This window comes from Hippoglossus hippoglossus, chromosome 18, assembly GCF_009819705.1.
Source record: "Hippoglossus hippoglossus isolate fHipHip1 chromosome 18, fHipHip1.pri, whole genome shotgun sequence".
NCBI classification, from domain to species: Eukaryota; Metazoa; Chordata; class Actinopteri; order Pleuronectiformes; family Pleuronectidae; genus Hippoglossus; species Hippoglossus hippoglossus.
In genome coordinates, this window is record NC_047168.1 from 12,104,999 (window position 1) to 12,120,241 (window position 15,243).

The 15,243-nt window shown below is 40.5% G+C and overlaps 2 protein-coding genes across 2 annotated transcripts; one reads left to right on the forward strand and one right to left on the reverse strand.

Annotated features, from left to right (window-relative positions):
• zgc:103586 lies at positions 1–8,051 on the reverse strand. The gene is made up of 6 exons (XM_034615575.1): positions 8,033–8,051; positions 1,988–2,097; positions 1,766–1,882; positions 975–1,086; positions 828–885; positions 1–254 (listed from the first exon to the last, which is right to left on the reverse strand). Exons 2-6 carry the CDS (start codon positions 1,992–1,994, stop codon positions 141–143), a joined length of 408 nt encoding a protein of 135 aa, XP_034471466.1. The 5' UTR covers positions 1,995–2,097; positions 8,033–8,051; the 3' UTR covers positions 1–140.
• tm4sf5 (transmembrane 4 L six family member 5) lies at positions 3,870–9,896 on the forward strand. The gene is made up of 5 exons (XM_034615572.1): positions 3,870–4,139; positions 5,310–5,390; positions 6,410–6,549; positions 8,517–8,709; positions 9,526–9,896. Exons 1-5 carry the CDS (start codon positions 3,966–3,968, stop codon positions 9,541–9,543), a joined length of 606 nt encoding a protein of 201 aa, XP_034471463.1. The 5' UTR covers positions 3,870–3,965; the 3' UTR covers positions 9,544–9,896.
• Positions 9,897–15,243: the final 5,347 nt, after the last annotated feature.

The following is a 15,243-nucleotide window of genomic DNA, read 5'->3' on the forward strand; positions in this document are numbered from 1 at the left end:
TTTAAGGGAAAAAATACACTTTATTGTTGAAGTGTAATTTTCTATAAATCAACTGCGAAGAAGATGATAACAAATATATTTCCTTATCGTTTCCTTTTCCTCGTAACAATAAGACGAGTGTAACTTTTGAGAATCCGTCATTAGTTCTTTGCGAGATGTGCAGATGAGAAGGCGAGAGGCAGCAGTTCACTGAGGCTGGTTTCTTTGTAAGATCCGTCCGGCTTGGCCAAGTACACGGTCCAGTCGGATCCAAACTGGTGACGGAGAGAGATGCACAGTAAGGAAGGAGAAAATCACAACATGTGCGAGAGGAAGACGGGATTCATGGCAGACTTTATTTCCACATACACTAGATTCATACCTGTTTCATGTGAGGATGATGGAAAGTAGCAAGGATAATAATATTGTGAAGAATGATTTATTGTCATATCACAGTTTCTCGGTACTTCACAAACATATCAAACCTTGTGAGTGACAGTGTGACACCTTACAGCCTGAATACAAACATGTTTTAGAATACAAAAACACTATACTACATCAAAATGTACTTAATCATTCAGGTAACCAATATATATCCAATATATAAAACATCGATCATGTGTCTGAGCAGCTAAATGTAGAATGCAAACTCCCAACATGTTCATTCCCAGTCTTATCAAAATGCAGAATAAATGTGTTGCAGGTTAAAATCCACATGCTTCCTAATTAAGGTTAGTTTTCCAATTATGGTCAGAAACAACTTCCTCTGATTGTAAAAGTGTTTGCGGTGCATGATGTTCCGATCAGGGGACAATGATTGTCTACTGGTGATAAGAGAGTTGCCTCACCTCCATGAGAACCTGTCGACAGGCTCCACACGGGCCAACAAAGCGATCCTTGATGTCGCTGCATGGAGGAGACGGTAAATGCATAAAAACATGTGTCATATTATGGAGCTTTTCATGAGCCGACAGTGCCACTGCTCAGAGACTCACCATGTCACAGCGATGGCCCTGAACTGTGTGTGTCCCTCCACCACAGCTCTCTGGATGGCCGTCCGCTCGGCACACACCGTCAGACCGTAGGAGGCGTTCTCCACGTTACAGCCTGGGCCCCAGTGAAAGAGGAAGAACTGTTCACACTCTCTACCTTTTAATTTCCTTGTTTTAAATACATATCATTTTTATTATTATCATAATATTACGTTAATGTACTTATAGTCCAATTTTACCTCTTCACTTAAATTTTATTTTATTATTTATTTTATTGGTGAAAGAGGAGGAGGTGGAAGACATTTTTCAATATGTCACTATTAACAAAAAAATTTAATAAAAAATTGGAATAGAAGGTATAAAGTATATTGTATCTGCAAATAGTGTTAGGGGTATGAAATACAATTACAAACTATTATTATTATTATTACTATTATCATAGTACTTACATTAATGTATTCTACCCCTGCACTTTAATTTTTCTGTTATTTTAAGGATGAATTTAAGTAGAAGAAAACATTTCCTTATCTTTTACTTAAGTAACCAAAAAATAAATAAATAAGCACAATTTAAAAGTCTTTCCTTACATGTAGAAGTCATTCATTCAAATGTTTTATAATTATTATTTTAAAAAGTTTTACAATGAATAAGGTAGAGCAAAAAGTACAGTATTGAATTAAGAAGAGATAAAATGTAGTATAAAAGTACCTGAAAACGTGTACTTCAGTACAACACTTGGTCTCAATCACCATCATCAGGTTTTTAAAGGTGTACAGAGACCTGTTGGTTATTACCTGTGATTATGGCGCCATCTGCTGTCAGTAAGGCAGCACCGACAGGGAAGCGGCTGTATGGACAGTAAGCCATGTCCCGAGCCTGGAGACACTTTGACACGAGCTCTTTAACTTGATCTGGGACAAAAAGACACAAACCAGGATGAGACACAACCAACAGGGAGGAATGGGTCGGATGGGATGAAGCACACAACAACAACAAGAGATAACCACAACTCTCACCTGACATTACAGAGCTTGAAGAGACACACAATCTGAGTCCTGTTGATGTGAGTGTGTGGTCTTCAGTCCTGACAGCAGCTGACAGACACACACAGAGAGACAGACACACACTGAGCCACACATAGAAAGCATTGGGGCACTGGGACAACTGCATGTGCATTATTTGCCTTCACATTATTGGTTGTTGGGAAACTGCGTCATCAACCAGACCAAAAAACAGAAGAAAGAAAGAAACATCATGTTTTAATTCAAAACATTGGATTTAGTTTCCTGACAAAATAAAGGAAGAAAAATAGAAATAAAATAAATTATATTTGTTTCCTAATAACATAAAATAATATATAAGGTCAAATGTTTATATTTGTTAGTTATTAAATAGCTTTTTTAGGATAACCAAATTACCCAATAGCCTTTTGCAAGATTTTAAAGATTATTTTAAGACCCTAAAGTTTATTGATTAAAAATAAAATAAAATATAAATAACAAAACTGCAGAAATATTTTAATAATCATATTTAATTCTATTTTCTTTCTTTTAGATCTTTTTTGTGTTCTAATTAATTTTCTGTTAATCTGTTCTCATTGTTTCTGTAATTCTTTTTGTTACTTATTTATTTAAATCTTAATTTGCATCTGCCTATATGTAAAGAGTACATTTATATTGTACATTTAAATAAAGTAATAAAAGGTACAAGTAGTGTATTTAGAACAAGGTAAAGAAAGTACATTTCTAAATTCTACATAAAATATACGCACTCTCTTATTGCGATACTTCTTGTACCTTTTTTAAACATAGTACAGGAACAATTTCTCATTTATTTTTTGAATGTGAAATACCCCCTAAAAATACTGGACACATTTCAATACTAGCTAGAGTTAGGGTTAGGGTTAGTTCAAACTCAGTGATGTTACTACATTCATCCAGAAGATGACGCCCTTGAGTATCTGGTGAACTTTATTAAACTGTATAAAAAGTGTATTTATTTAATGCCATGTATATTTGTACATATTCTACGTGTATATTTACTCTGCTTTACATGTGCTGTCCACGTTGTACCTGATTCTTTAACACATGTTTATTTTGTCAATAAAGAAAATGTTTCAAACCAAACGGTTAAAATGAAACCTCATCTCAATTTTTAAGTGGAATTTATTTTCGTTTTCCCTCAACATTCGAACCTTTAAATCACATATTGTTGTGGTGAAATAAGCTTTACTTGTACAACTGCTTTGTACGACAGATGTTTGTAAAGTATACACACACACACAGGTTCGACGGTCAGTTGGTAAAAAGCTCCAAAGCAGCGAATACGTTTGAAACCATCGATTGAGTGTAACGTCTGTATCTCTGGTTCAAAGCTCTGTTCTGTGGAACCAACCCTGTGTTTGCAACAGGCCATAAATAGAACAAACAGACTGGTATTATCATCAGCAAGTACCAAAGGGCATGAGGGAGCCCCCTGAACACACACACACACACATTTTGAACTTGTGTGTGTTGGTGTGGGCACCTGTTGACGTCATGCATTCCCTGGTCTCTTATCCTGACGTCAAACATCACACCTAAAACCCAAACTTAAAAGCTGAACCTTAAAAACCAAGTCTTGACCCTTTCTCCTTTACGCTCAATGTTGGTTTTCTTTTGCTGTGAGAAACTATGATCTTCACATTCAGGTTTATATTCTTTATCTGAGTCCAGTACAGGTCTCAGATAAAGGTCTGAAATCAGATTAGAGTCGACCACGCCAATACTCGGCCTTTGTTCCCTCTCTCCTCCCTGTTCGAACTGTGACTGCTCGTGTTTGACTTTCACCATGAGCAGAGTTGAGCTGTCAGTCCTGGGCCTCCCCCTTCCCTCCCTCCCACCCGTTTCCACCACCGACTTCTGCCTGACTTGAAGAGGACGGGGAGATACCTCGCAGTGAGAGTAGAGAAAGTGGACAGGGAGCAGTGAGCGAGAGAAACAAGGGTGTGAAACCATGTGTTGTACGGGGAAGTGCGCTCGCCTGGTGGGCCTGATCCTGCTGCCCACCGCCTTCATCAGCATGATCGCCAACCTGCTGCTGTTCTTCCCCGACGGGAAGAGTCTGGAGACCGACCAGATCTCCCTCCAGGTCTGGCTCATGGGGGGGCTGATCGGAGGAGGCCTCTTTGTGAGTAATGGAGTGTGGTCGGATGTTTTATTGGATTCTCAGTCATTTACTCAGCCTTGTATAAACATTTTATTGGTTACTTTTACTAGTAAATTTTATTGAGTATTATTTTTTGGGGATTACCGAGGAATATATTTTGTACATTTTGTTAAATTGTTGTATTTCATTAGATTCTTTTTGAGTTCCACTATCAGAATTTGTCTTGTAACTATTTCCTTATCTGGGTTTTGACTCGTGAACCATAACGATACCTCTGGAAAAAGAGGTTGTATTTTAAATTCTATTCCAGATCTTAAATCTTAAATGAAAAACCATGAAAAAAATATATCTTAAAAAAAAATATCTTTACATTGAGATTTAAACTCAACTTTCACTTTGAAGCAAGCAGGAAAAAAACAAAGTACCCGAACTATCACAAGTACAATTCTACTGTACTTCAAGTAATGGAGTATTCCCATAGTTCAGAGAGAAATACTCCACTAGTGTGCTAATAAACTATGACACATACAGACTAGTATCCTATATATATATATATATATATATATATATATATATATATATATATATATATATATATATACTGTAATAGTGCAATTTATCTCCACCATGGACAAAAATAAGATAAAATGCAACTGCAATAATACAATAAATGTAGTTTCACTAAATTTAATTTATTTAGCTGTTGCTGATAACACAGAGGAGAAGTTGGAGGGAAACACAGAATTATCTTGTGTACTTCATCATCGAAGACACAAACACACAAAGAGTTTCCACTCACGCTATTGTTCTATTGGACAGGGGCAATAAATATATATGATATGAATAAATAAATGATAAATATTTAATCTCATAAATGTATCAGAGACCTTTGAGTCCAGCAGAGGGACAGGTCTTTATTGCTGTGATATAATAGTTTGGATCAGGGACAAGTATAAATATCTACCCGGATATCATCGCCTGCTGGGATGAGAAAGTCAAACTCTTCACAAATATTTGGTTATGAGATAAGACGGCGCTCGGAGAGAGGCCCACACATTGAAATGCAAATGAGTAGGTGCACGTACATGTGTGCATTAATAGACACAAACACACCTAAACCTGCATATTAAAAGCTTTAGAGAGAATCAAACATATAAAGTGATGCATCTTTTCATATCTTCAACTCTTCAGATGCTGTGTCCGAGCTGCTCGGCTATCAAGGCCGGGGGCAAGGGTTGCTGCGGATATGGTTGCTGTGGCAACCGTTGCCGGGTGAGTAAAGTCGTTGAAAAGATTTTAATATATAGACGTTGAGCCGTTGTTGGGTACCGGCCTGATAATGAATGGTGGTGGTGAAGGAGACCCCATAAAAAACGAGCAAAGGACAAAGTTGAATCGTGTGTATTTTATCAGCAATGCACCAGATGAGCAGTGCAATCGGGTTATTAAAGTATTTCCTGTACTGGAGGCACGTTATCAGGGCACTTCCGCATTTTAAAATAACAGTTTAAAGTTATTAGGTTTTTGCTAAATATGTTTTTGCAGAAGTGCAGCTTCAGGATACTTCAGTCATTCACTAGAGTTTTAATTAGAGAAACCACTTTTATTCTATTATTATTACATTATTACAGTGAGAAAAGATGCATTTAGGTGTGTATTCAACACAAGGATATCTCACAGGCTGCCACTAGAAAGACTGGTGGGAAAAAATCAATAGGAAATCAGCAAAAACAGGTTGAGGCAACAAGTCAAGTGAATCCATTACGACACTGGAAAAGAATCTGATAAAAATCAAGAACTCCCTTGAAAGTAAGTAGCTAAGTGAGTAAGTGAATATAATGTTTAATTTATATCTACTCGTGGAATTCCGGCCAATGAAAAAATACACTCGAAAAAAGACAATTAACTATCACTAATTGATTAAATCAAGAAATATTCGGACGAGGCAAATCCTTTGAGCGAGACTTTCAATGTCACCTTGATGACATCATCCTCTATATGATAAGGAATCAGACCGGGGATTCTCCAAAGTCAAGCAGAGTTCAATCTCTACTGCCTCGTGCCAAGTTACACCTACATTTTTCTATATTCTTACACTTATATATAAATATATATCTTGATATATCTACTACACCTGAGTATAATGACAATGAAGCTCTTTGAATCTTGAGTATGAGAAAGAAATGAGTAAAGACTACTGATGTAATATAAGTAAGAATACAGACGGTATAACTTCTACAGTGTTGAAGCTACTGGAGGTAAAGTGATGTCTGTTCTCGTCTTCCCTCCAGATGTTGAGCTCGGTGTTCTCCTCGGCGTTCGGCCTGATCGGAGCCATCTACTGCACCAGCGTGGCCTCGGCAGGTCTCGCTATTGGACCCAAGTGTCTGGTCGATGGCAAATGGACGTACCCGTTTGAAAACTCTGACATGTGAGTGTTCTTCACGCCGCTGGAGTTTCAAATGTGCTTTTTCTCCCCCCCCCCCTGCAAACTGCCTCCTTATAGATTCTGTGTATCTATGAGTTATCTTATCATCAGCTACAGTGGAGTCAAAAAGTCTGAGGCAGCAAACCGGGCCCCACCACACAGGCAGCTTCCTTATCTTTCTCTTGAGAACAGAAACAGTTATGATTTATTATCATAAAAAAAGAAAAGAAAAGAAGAACTAGACATGTAATATTCCTAAAGACCAGTAGGTGGCAGACTGCGCCAACCTCTTCTGTTTGTGTCATTGCAGCTGTAGTTGGAAAATTACTCTTTCTCTCCATAATATTTAGTTTTAATACGTGAATAAATAAATAATAATAAACCTTTGGCCAAATTATCGAAAAGAAACGATTCTTATATTCTGATCAGTGGCCATGTTGATTTAATATGATATTTATCTGCACTCTTTAAAAAAAACATAGAAAATTATGAGAGGCCTTTACCTTATTAATGCAAAAATGTGGAAATAGGAAATTAACATGTAGAAAAATATATAATAAAAACTAAATAATAATCTTAACAAGTTTGTTATAAGGCAACAGATTGTGGATATTATGATTCTTGAATTAAATATTCAGTCTTTATATATTTCATCTTCTTGCTGACTGATGTAAAAACAGCGATAACGTGTTTGGCTCCAATGAGACATTTCACAAGCTCACGCAGGAAACAGTGAGTCACCTGATAGACCAACCATCAGGTTAATAGATATGGGAGATTAAAGGGCGCCACTGTTCACAGCGGGGGAACTGAGCTTGATTACACATTGCATGATGGGATATTTATAGTCAACCGGAGCGTGTGCTTCCGACAGCAAAGCTCAGTTTCGGATTTTCTGCGTGTTTCTGGGTTATAATAAAACAATAATCAATAGAAACATCAGCTGATCACTGGGGAAATTAATCAACAACATTATTGATGATTAGGGAAATTTATCAAGCAGAAAAGCTGAATATTTCCTAAATTCAGCTCCATTATAAAAGTGAGGATTTTTACGGTTTTGAAATGTTTTGTATCATCGGAAAAGTTAATATCTGTAGGTTTTTATCGTTTTTCCAACAAAAAAACTTGTAAACATCACCACTGACACTGGGAGACTGAAATGGGAATTCCACACTGGTCTCTGGTATCTTACAGATTAAATGAAGGATTGATCGATTGAAAAAATTATCTAGAGATTAACAGATGAAAAAAAAGAATATTGTCCGATAGTAATCAAAACTTTTCCTCTTGAACAATGACAATGAAGACTTCTGATTACTTTCTATTCTCTCTATTAACAGTATCAATTTGCATCATACAATAATATTCCACTTATATCTTTTCCCTTAATACAAATATTTCAAACATATAATTAGAGATGTTGAATATGATTCTTAACACTCAGAAGACAGATGGAAAAGTAAAGAATTACCTCAATATTCACTTTATTGGCTTCGTGGCTGTGAGTTAGATGAGAAGCTCAGTGCTACTCTCATGTCTGTAGGTGAATATAAAGCTGTAGCAGCAAACTCGTCTCAACCTGACTGAGGCCAAAACAGCAAAACGTGCAAGTTTACACTTCGGTTATTTCACAGGTTAAACAATCACGATATAATATGTTAATTAGTGACCATTAAAGCTGCAGTGATTTTGTTACTTTGGACAAAGAGCACGGGAGATGTTTCCAGAAACAAGAGTGGTGCAGACCTGCTCATCAGTGTCAAACTACTCATTTAAATAAGTTTGAACCCTGAAACTTTGCAAGAACTTTTTTGTTTTCCGTGTGCTTTCCTCCTCCACCCCTCATTTTTTCCCATTTTCTTCAACTCAGTCATTCCATCTTTTTCCTCCTGCACCCCCAAACTCTGCACTTGTTTTTACTGAATCTCTGTGTGTGTGTGTGTGTGTGTGACTGTTCTCCCTCTCAGGGGTAACACCAGCTACCTCACGAACCAGACCTTGTGGACGATCTGCGAGTCCCCTGCCAACGCAGTGATGTGGCACGTGGTGCTCTTCTCCATCCTGCTGGCCATGGGTCTGCTGCAGGTGGGGCTCTGCGGCATCCAGGTGGTCAACGGCTGCTTGGGCTGCATCTGCGGGGACTGCCGCGAGAGAAAAGATGTGGGTAAAACAAGATCCTGAAAGAAAAAATGAGAGGATGCATGCTCATCTTTGTATTTCTGATCCCCACAGGCCATGAGATAAACACAAAGGATTACAGGAGGTTATGAAAAGGGGAAGCAATAACATGTTACACAGTTTTAGCAAACAGGAACACACCAACGTGAGGGGTTCTGTACTGGTGGAGCTTCAGGAAGTGAGCCAGGTATATGGAAAACAGGAAAGGGCAGAGTTTTGTGAGTTTTGATCCTGTGTTGATAATGTGGGCGCGGGGAAGTGGGCAGGTTGACTGTTAATGGCTTTAGTGGGATTGTAGCATGGGCTAGGCCACGACACAGGAAAATGGCTCCCACCTATGAGGGGATGTCCACTACAGAAAACATTAGGAAAGGGAAATACACTTAAAAACACATCATGTCATTTTTTTTGCAATATTTAATGGATTAAACAAATGAGGTAAAGGAGTAAATTACATAATAATATGGGTTTAATCGAGCTTTTTTCATTTGGAGGATCTAGGATTTATGTTTTACTTTCTGAGAACTCACAGAAAACTTTAAAACAAGTCAAGAAGAATTCCCAGAAACATTCCAAAACGTATTGGGTTCTTTCTTCTTCAAACACTGTAACATTCCAAAACACGATTCAACGTTGATCAACACTTGTTCCACACGTTTCTCAGTAAACAGACACATCAGCAAACATCTACTACACATTAACGCGACGAGCACATTTATTTACAGACCCTGTCAGTCATCTGAACATCGTCTCCTGTCTGAAACATGAAATTGACCCGTGACTTGTGTCCCGTTGCAGGATGATGGTGGACTGTGAAGACCGACCTGCTGTGACCTGCGTCCACAAGGAGCAAGGGATTGAAAGCTGTGAAGCAGATTGAGATTTTCTTCTGATACTCCGCTGTACTTTTATTCTGAAGACATCCTGTTTGAGAAGCTTTACTCCATTTGTTGTTCATGTCGGTGGTTTGTCTCTTTGCTTCCTTTTTTTTTTTTAGGACTGTCAACATGAATCACACTGTAATGGTGAGGATTGGTTTGCTTTTGCTATAAAGAAACAAACATAAACAAATTTATGAATTTCAAATATTATTTTTAACTTTGTAGTGCTTGTGCATCATGAGTGAAAGTTAAGCTACATCAATATTAAAACTTATTTTTCCCAAGAAAGTTTCTTTGTGAATCTTGGTTTTTTGTTTTATATATATATTCTTTTCCTCAATCACACACACACATTTGTTCAGTAACCTCAGTGTCATCGACTGCCTCTAACGATCCATCTGAAGAACCTCTGCAGATCCCCCCCCCCCCCCCCCCCCCCCCCGTCACGCTGAGCTCATGCAGCCACAGACAGTCACATCTAACAGGATTTGTCGTGCGCCAAGACCAAGTGTCAAAGGTCAGAACGCCCCCTGTGGACGCCGCGAACGCTGCAGCTGCACAAACGGTGCACAGTCCTCACAAGTGGCCGTTTGCAGGGTTAAGCTCTTAATCTTTTGTTGCCATGGAGTGACTTCGTGGTAATTGTTACCTAACTTTCAAGTAAAAAGCCCGTTGCAGAGCGGCAGCCAGGTAAATATAGACGTAGGCTCTTCAGAGAGGCCAAAACAACCCAAAGCTCTGCAGCTCAAAGACTCCCTGGCAGTGCAGATAAATACATCTAGACCCGCTTCAGTGGCCTCATTAATAATGTCTACAGAACATTTTTCACCCTGCTCTATTAAAACCCCTCTGCCTTTCTCTGAGTGCATCCAATTGAATCACAATCCCACGTGCTTTGGCCTGGAAACTGCACAATCTGTTTCAAATTTAAAACTTATTTTCAAAACATCAACGTCCGGGACAGGGTGGGGATGTTATTTCTGCCGTGGAAAACAAGTGCTGTGCCCAACACCACGAGCATCTTAGCCAAACGATTGGCCGGTGTAACGTTATGCAGCCGTCTTATACACACAGCACAAAGCGAGGAAGGGGCATCAGTGAGGAGAATTTGGAATAAAAGAACGGCGGGACAAAGGGAGGAAAACGGGAAGGGGGCCCGTTCCCAGCTGCTTCTCATGCAAATCGAAAAAAGGCGCCCTGAAAGAATCCAGAGAGGCAGAGAAAGTGCTTTTTAATGGCGAGGCGGAGGAACGGTGATGTAAGAGCACACATGCACTGACGGAGGCTGAAAAGGCAGGGAAAGGTCCCCCCCCCCCCGCCCCCCCCCCGCCCCCCGCCCCCGCCCCCCCCCCCCGCCCAAAAAGAGAAAAGAAAAACAGGAGACAAACAAGAAAAGTATTCAACAAGTGAAAAAGGCACAAAAATCCATCTCTCGGGCTTTTATTTAGAAATGTAGCCCCTTCCCAAAGGTTTTAAGAACACTGAAAAAGAAATAGTCAGCATGAACTGTCAAACTATTTGGACACAACAGTGCAAATGACTCTGAGCAACATGATAATATGCTGCCTGTGCAAAGCATCTTGAAAATCTCAGCTTCACACCAACAACCGCAGCCTCATTTGAAAGCACCTGTCATCCTGTGACCAACGCAGACACATGACGCTGCTGATAACTCAGCAGTGTCCACCGCCACCCGGCAATTATGTCAACCACACGATGAGTGACCCGAGTGGATCCCCGGAGCAGACAGTCAGGCACCTTCAGCAGGTCTGGAGTCAGATCCGAGCCATTATTCTACTAATTTTTAGCCACCTTTAAAATGATTAATAACTTTAAACATTTGTCATTTTAAGATGCGTTTGAAAAATATGCAGGATCACAAACACTGTGTAGTATGGAGCCTCGGTGGAAGTTCTTCATTTGAGTTGAGTTGCAAGAAGTTTCTGCAAAGGTAACAATTGTGAAAGGACTCTGTCAGCGCCTGTGTCCCTGGCTCCTTATTATCAAACAACACTGAGGCGTGCCTTTTTGCACGTGAACCACATATTAGCAACATGACATAGTGTCTCTTGTGTGTTAAGTTTTTCATGCACGGCTGTCGCAGGAGCACAGACACTTAAATAAACTGGAAACTCCCAGTTGATAAAGTTGTCAGCAGCCCAGCAGCAGAGATGCTCTATAGTCTGTAACTCTCCGTGACCGACACGTCACCTTCAATTACACAGTCCATGCAGATATGAGGTTATTACCAGGTTTTGCTAATCACCTAAAGCAGGAATTATCAAAATAAAGTTACAAATGGCCAAGAACAAAATCTGAGTCCGTGTATTTTGTTAGTCGATAGTTACATTTTGGAAGGATTCAGCAACTGCATTTCAAAGTATTTAAGTTTGATGGTGGAGTTTTCGAGGTAAAACAATCTTTATGCCTGTATAATGACCTTTAAATTAATCAAATCAAGGCATTGTATTGACATTTCTACTTGTTTTGCAGTTCATTTCTGTTACACTGCTTTAATTTGATATATAATATTATCAATGAGGTTTTTTAGTTTTGATTTGATGGGTTTGACATCAAAAAGGTGAAGGAAGAGGGAGAAGTAAAGACAGTCGGTCGTCCTTTGCCCTCAGACGGTTTATTTACTACACTCTCCAGTATCAGCTGATTTGCATGGTGTGTAGATTACAGCCGTGATCAGACTCCCCTCCCTGCACCTCAGGATTGATGTAATCACTGAGAGCGACGCTATAGGTTTTTCTATAAACAGAGACGTGATGAAGAGGCACCAGATAACAGACACAGTGCTCACAGGAAGAAGAGGAAGGAGGCGACTGATGAGACGAGGACGGCGACGGAGGCTTGAACCGGCCATGAGTGACCTCAGCCAGCACGGCCCGGCCCCCGGCCCCCGGCTCCGCAGAAGCATGCCAACATCAACAGAAAATCAACAAACCCTGGGCATGGGAATGTCTGGAGGTCTGAGGGGAGAGGAGGAGCGAGGAGGGGGAGAACGTGCACTCGGGGTGGGGAGCAGTAAACATTCACAGAGATCTGGTTTGTTCCTGCAATGGCTCTATTTTAGTTCAGCAGTTCGGGCTGCAGAACAATGACTGGATACAGATTTTGGAATGAAATTAGTCTCATTTGAAATGTCATTACATGGGTGTGGGACAACTCATAAACAGCCTGTAGCTCCTGCAGTTGTTAAACTGAGAGACTCTTGGAGTAAACTGCCCCATAAAACCTCCGTTTTCTCATGCAATGTAAGATCATGACCTTTCCCAGTAAATAAGTAAAGACTTTAAAACTCTTAGGGGGGATTTAGAACTGTGGGTCAGGACTTGTGGCCACTATACAAATCTGAAGGGTCGTGCAAAGAATATCAACATCTCAGCTACAGAAGAAAACTTGTGCCAACTATTTTTGGCTTTGCTCGGAATGTTTGGCTTTCTGGATATTTAAAGTTGCTGCAGTGTTTTATAGTGACAAGAGAACAGTCCACGCACAATACACATGTGCAGCTTTGGGGGAAGAAGTTTCAGGATCATCAGCAGCCTCTCGCTCCAGTCGTATTGAAACGAATAGGGAGGGATGATGTCAGTATTATGACAATGTCGGTTTCCACTTGCCGTCCACTGCCACCACCCCCCCGACCTCCCTGCCTCCCACCCGTGACTAAAGTGTCTGATATCACGGTGGCACTTGAGGTCACTGGGACAGCGGGAGTTGTTCAGCTGCTGATATCCGAGCCACAGGAAGCCACCGGGCTCCCTCCTAATCATATTCGGAAGGAAACTCGCCACCTTACATGGAGAGGAACGAGTCTGTCAATGCACAGTCAATGAGGGGACCACTGGACTTTCTGCGTAGGCGGGACAATAACATCAGTGCAAGTATTACCATCATCATATGTAGTTTATCTCCATTAAATCTGTCTCAGTCGTTGCGATTGACAGACTATTTCAATTCATCTATACTTTGAAATATATGTTTAATTCAAAACCATAACTTTCTGTAACCACCTGGGTCCAAGTCGACTGTCCTGCTGTTAATCATCACACGGGGCAGATTTAAAATTAGAGTCAATGTCCTACTGAAGCATGTCCGTCCTTCATCCACGTCCACGGTGTAAATCTGGATATCTGCACACCACCTCACCTTGGTGGGTAAGTCTGGAAATTTACACAGATGACAGAGATATTAAAGCTCAAATGACAGAAATAAGGCAAATATAGCAAAACAATGATATCCATGTCTTAAGAAATCAAAGTTAAAGATTCTGTGAAGGTTCGTTCGGATGCCTTCGATCTACGAGCATCAACAAAAGGCCCAAATTTGTAAAAACCATGACTATTGTTGGATTATCGAATGAGACACAAGCTGCCAACTTGACCCGGTTACAAGCTATTCAATAACCAACCTATTTCACAACCTAACATTGCACAAAGTTGACATTTCCCTACGAACTCCACATGAGAACAGTCTTTTCTCCTTGTGGGTGAGTCCCTGTTGAGGTTCTCAGTGCAGCAGCAGCAGCTTTAGAAAACACAGACCGTTTCCAGGGTGATTTCTGACCAGCGAGCTCAGACTCACTCTGAGAACTCATCTGGGTAAATTTCCACTGGGACAAATCTTTGCAGCCGACAGAGTGGCCTCAATAAGCCTAAGACTCCGGCTGCAGAGCCAATAAACAGCTATGAGCCATCTAGTCAGCTGATAAGAGCCAACAACAATATACATGCTCAGACCTGCCAGATGGGAGAACTTTCCTCAAGTCATATTTTAATGTGTTGACACATAATGATGAGATCATGATGATGTTGCAAAATATGGATTTTAGGTGCAGTTACAGTGCAGGTCAGGCTGATGCTGAGGCGGTTCGGGGCAGTTTGCATCTGCTCCACGTTGCAGAAGTCACTTTCAGATGTAAAGACTTCACGTATGCAGCGGGACATTGTCCGAGTCAGACGCGTTCACGACAACAGGAAGATGTCCAGAGCATTCAGGTGAGGGGTGGAGTCTGGATGGAGCATGCACGAGGCAGTTTGTTTTACAGCACATCGACACCTGCGTCGGTTCTTATCGCCAAAAGCTGTCGTATCTCATCGTCTTTCCAAGACGACCCCTTTGTCGGAGAGTTCTATGTGTGTTGCTCCTATACTGAGATATTCTTCATCGTCATATTCTCCGGACATTTTCCTGCGGTATTCTCACATGGGCTCACTCGGACATTCTCCGGATATTTTACTAGGGGACTCAGGAGAATGTCCGGAGCAACTGACTCGGACTGACTCTCACAAACAGCCCTTCAGGATCATTTCAGGAGAATATCCGGACTTCAGCGCGTGTCCGAAAGAAGCAAGGCAGATATGAGACTGTGTGTGAGACTCATTCGCGCTGGTGACAAGCGACACCCGACCACACCTTTATTTTTTCTATCACTTGCTTGGTATTTCAATCCTCCGAGAATCGTACGTTGACACACTGTTCTTTCACGACAACATTTCAAAACAGGTTTCTAATAATTTAAAGTGAACATGAGCCGAGAAACAGGAGTGAACAGGTTTGTTATGATTCAAATGTGACAGTAACTTTTTGATCCTGTGGAGAAAACAAGGAGCATTTGCATGGACAA

Bases quoted from the DNA above. Each gene is read 5' to 3' on its own strand.
- zgc:103586 (XM_034615575.1), bottom strand. The intron at 1,087-1,765 runs GTAATAACCAAC...ACTGGGGCCCAG, and splicing joins AGATGGCGCCATAATCACAG to GCTGTAACGTGGAGAACGCC. The intron at 886-974 runs GTGAGTCTCTGA...TCCTCCATGCAG, and splicing joins AGGGCCATCGCTGTGACATG to CGACATCAAGGATCGCTTTG.
- tm4sf5 (XM_034615572.1), top strand. From the start codon at position 3,966: ATGTGTTGTACGGGGAAGTGCGCTCGCCTGGTGGGCCTGATCCTGCTG. The intron at 4,140-5,309 runs GTGAGTAATGGA...TCAACTCTTCAG, and splicing joins TGATCGGAGGAGGCCTCTTT to ATGCTGTGTCCGAGCTGCTC. The intron at 5,391-6,409 runs GTGAGTAAAGTC...TCTTCCCTCCAG, and splicing joins GCTGTGGCAACCGTTGCCGG to ATGTTGAGCTCGGTGTTCTC.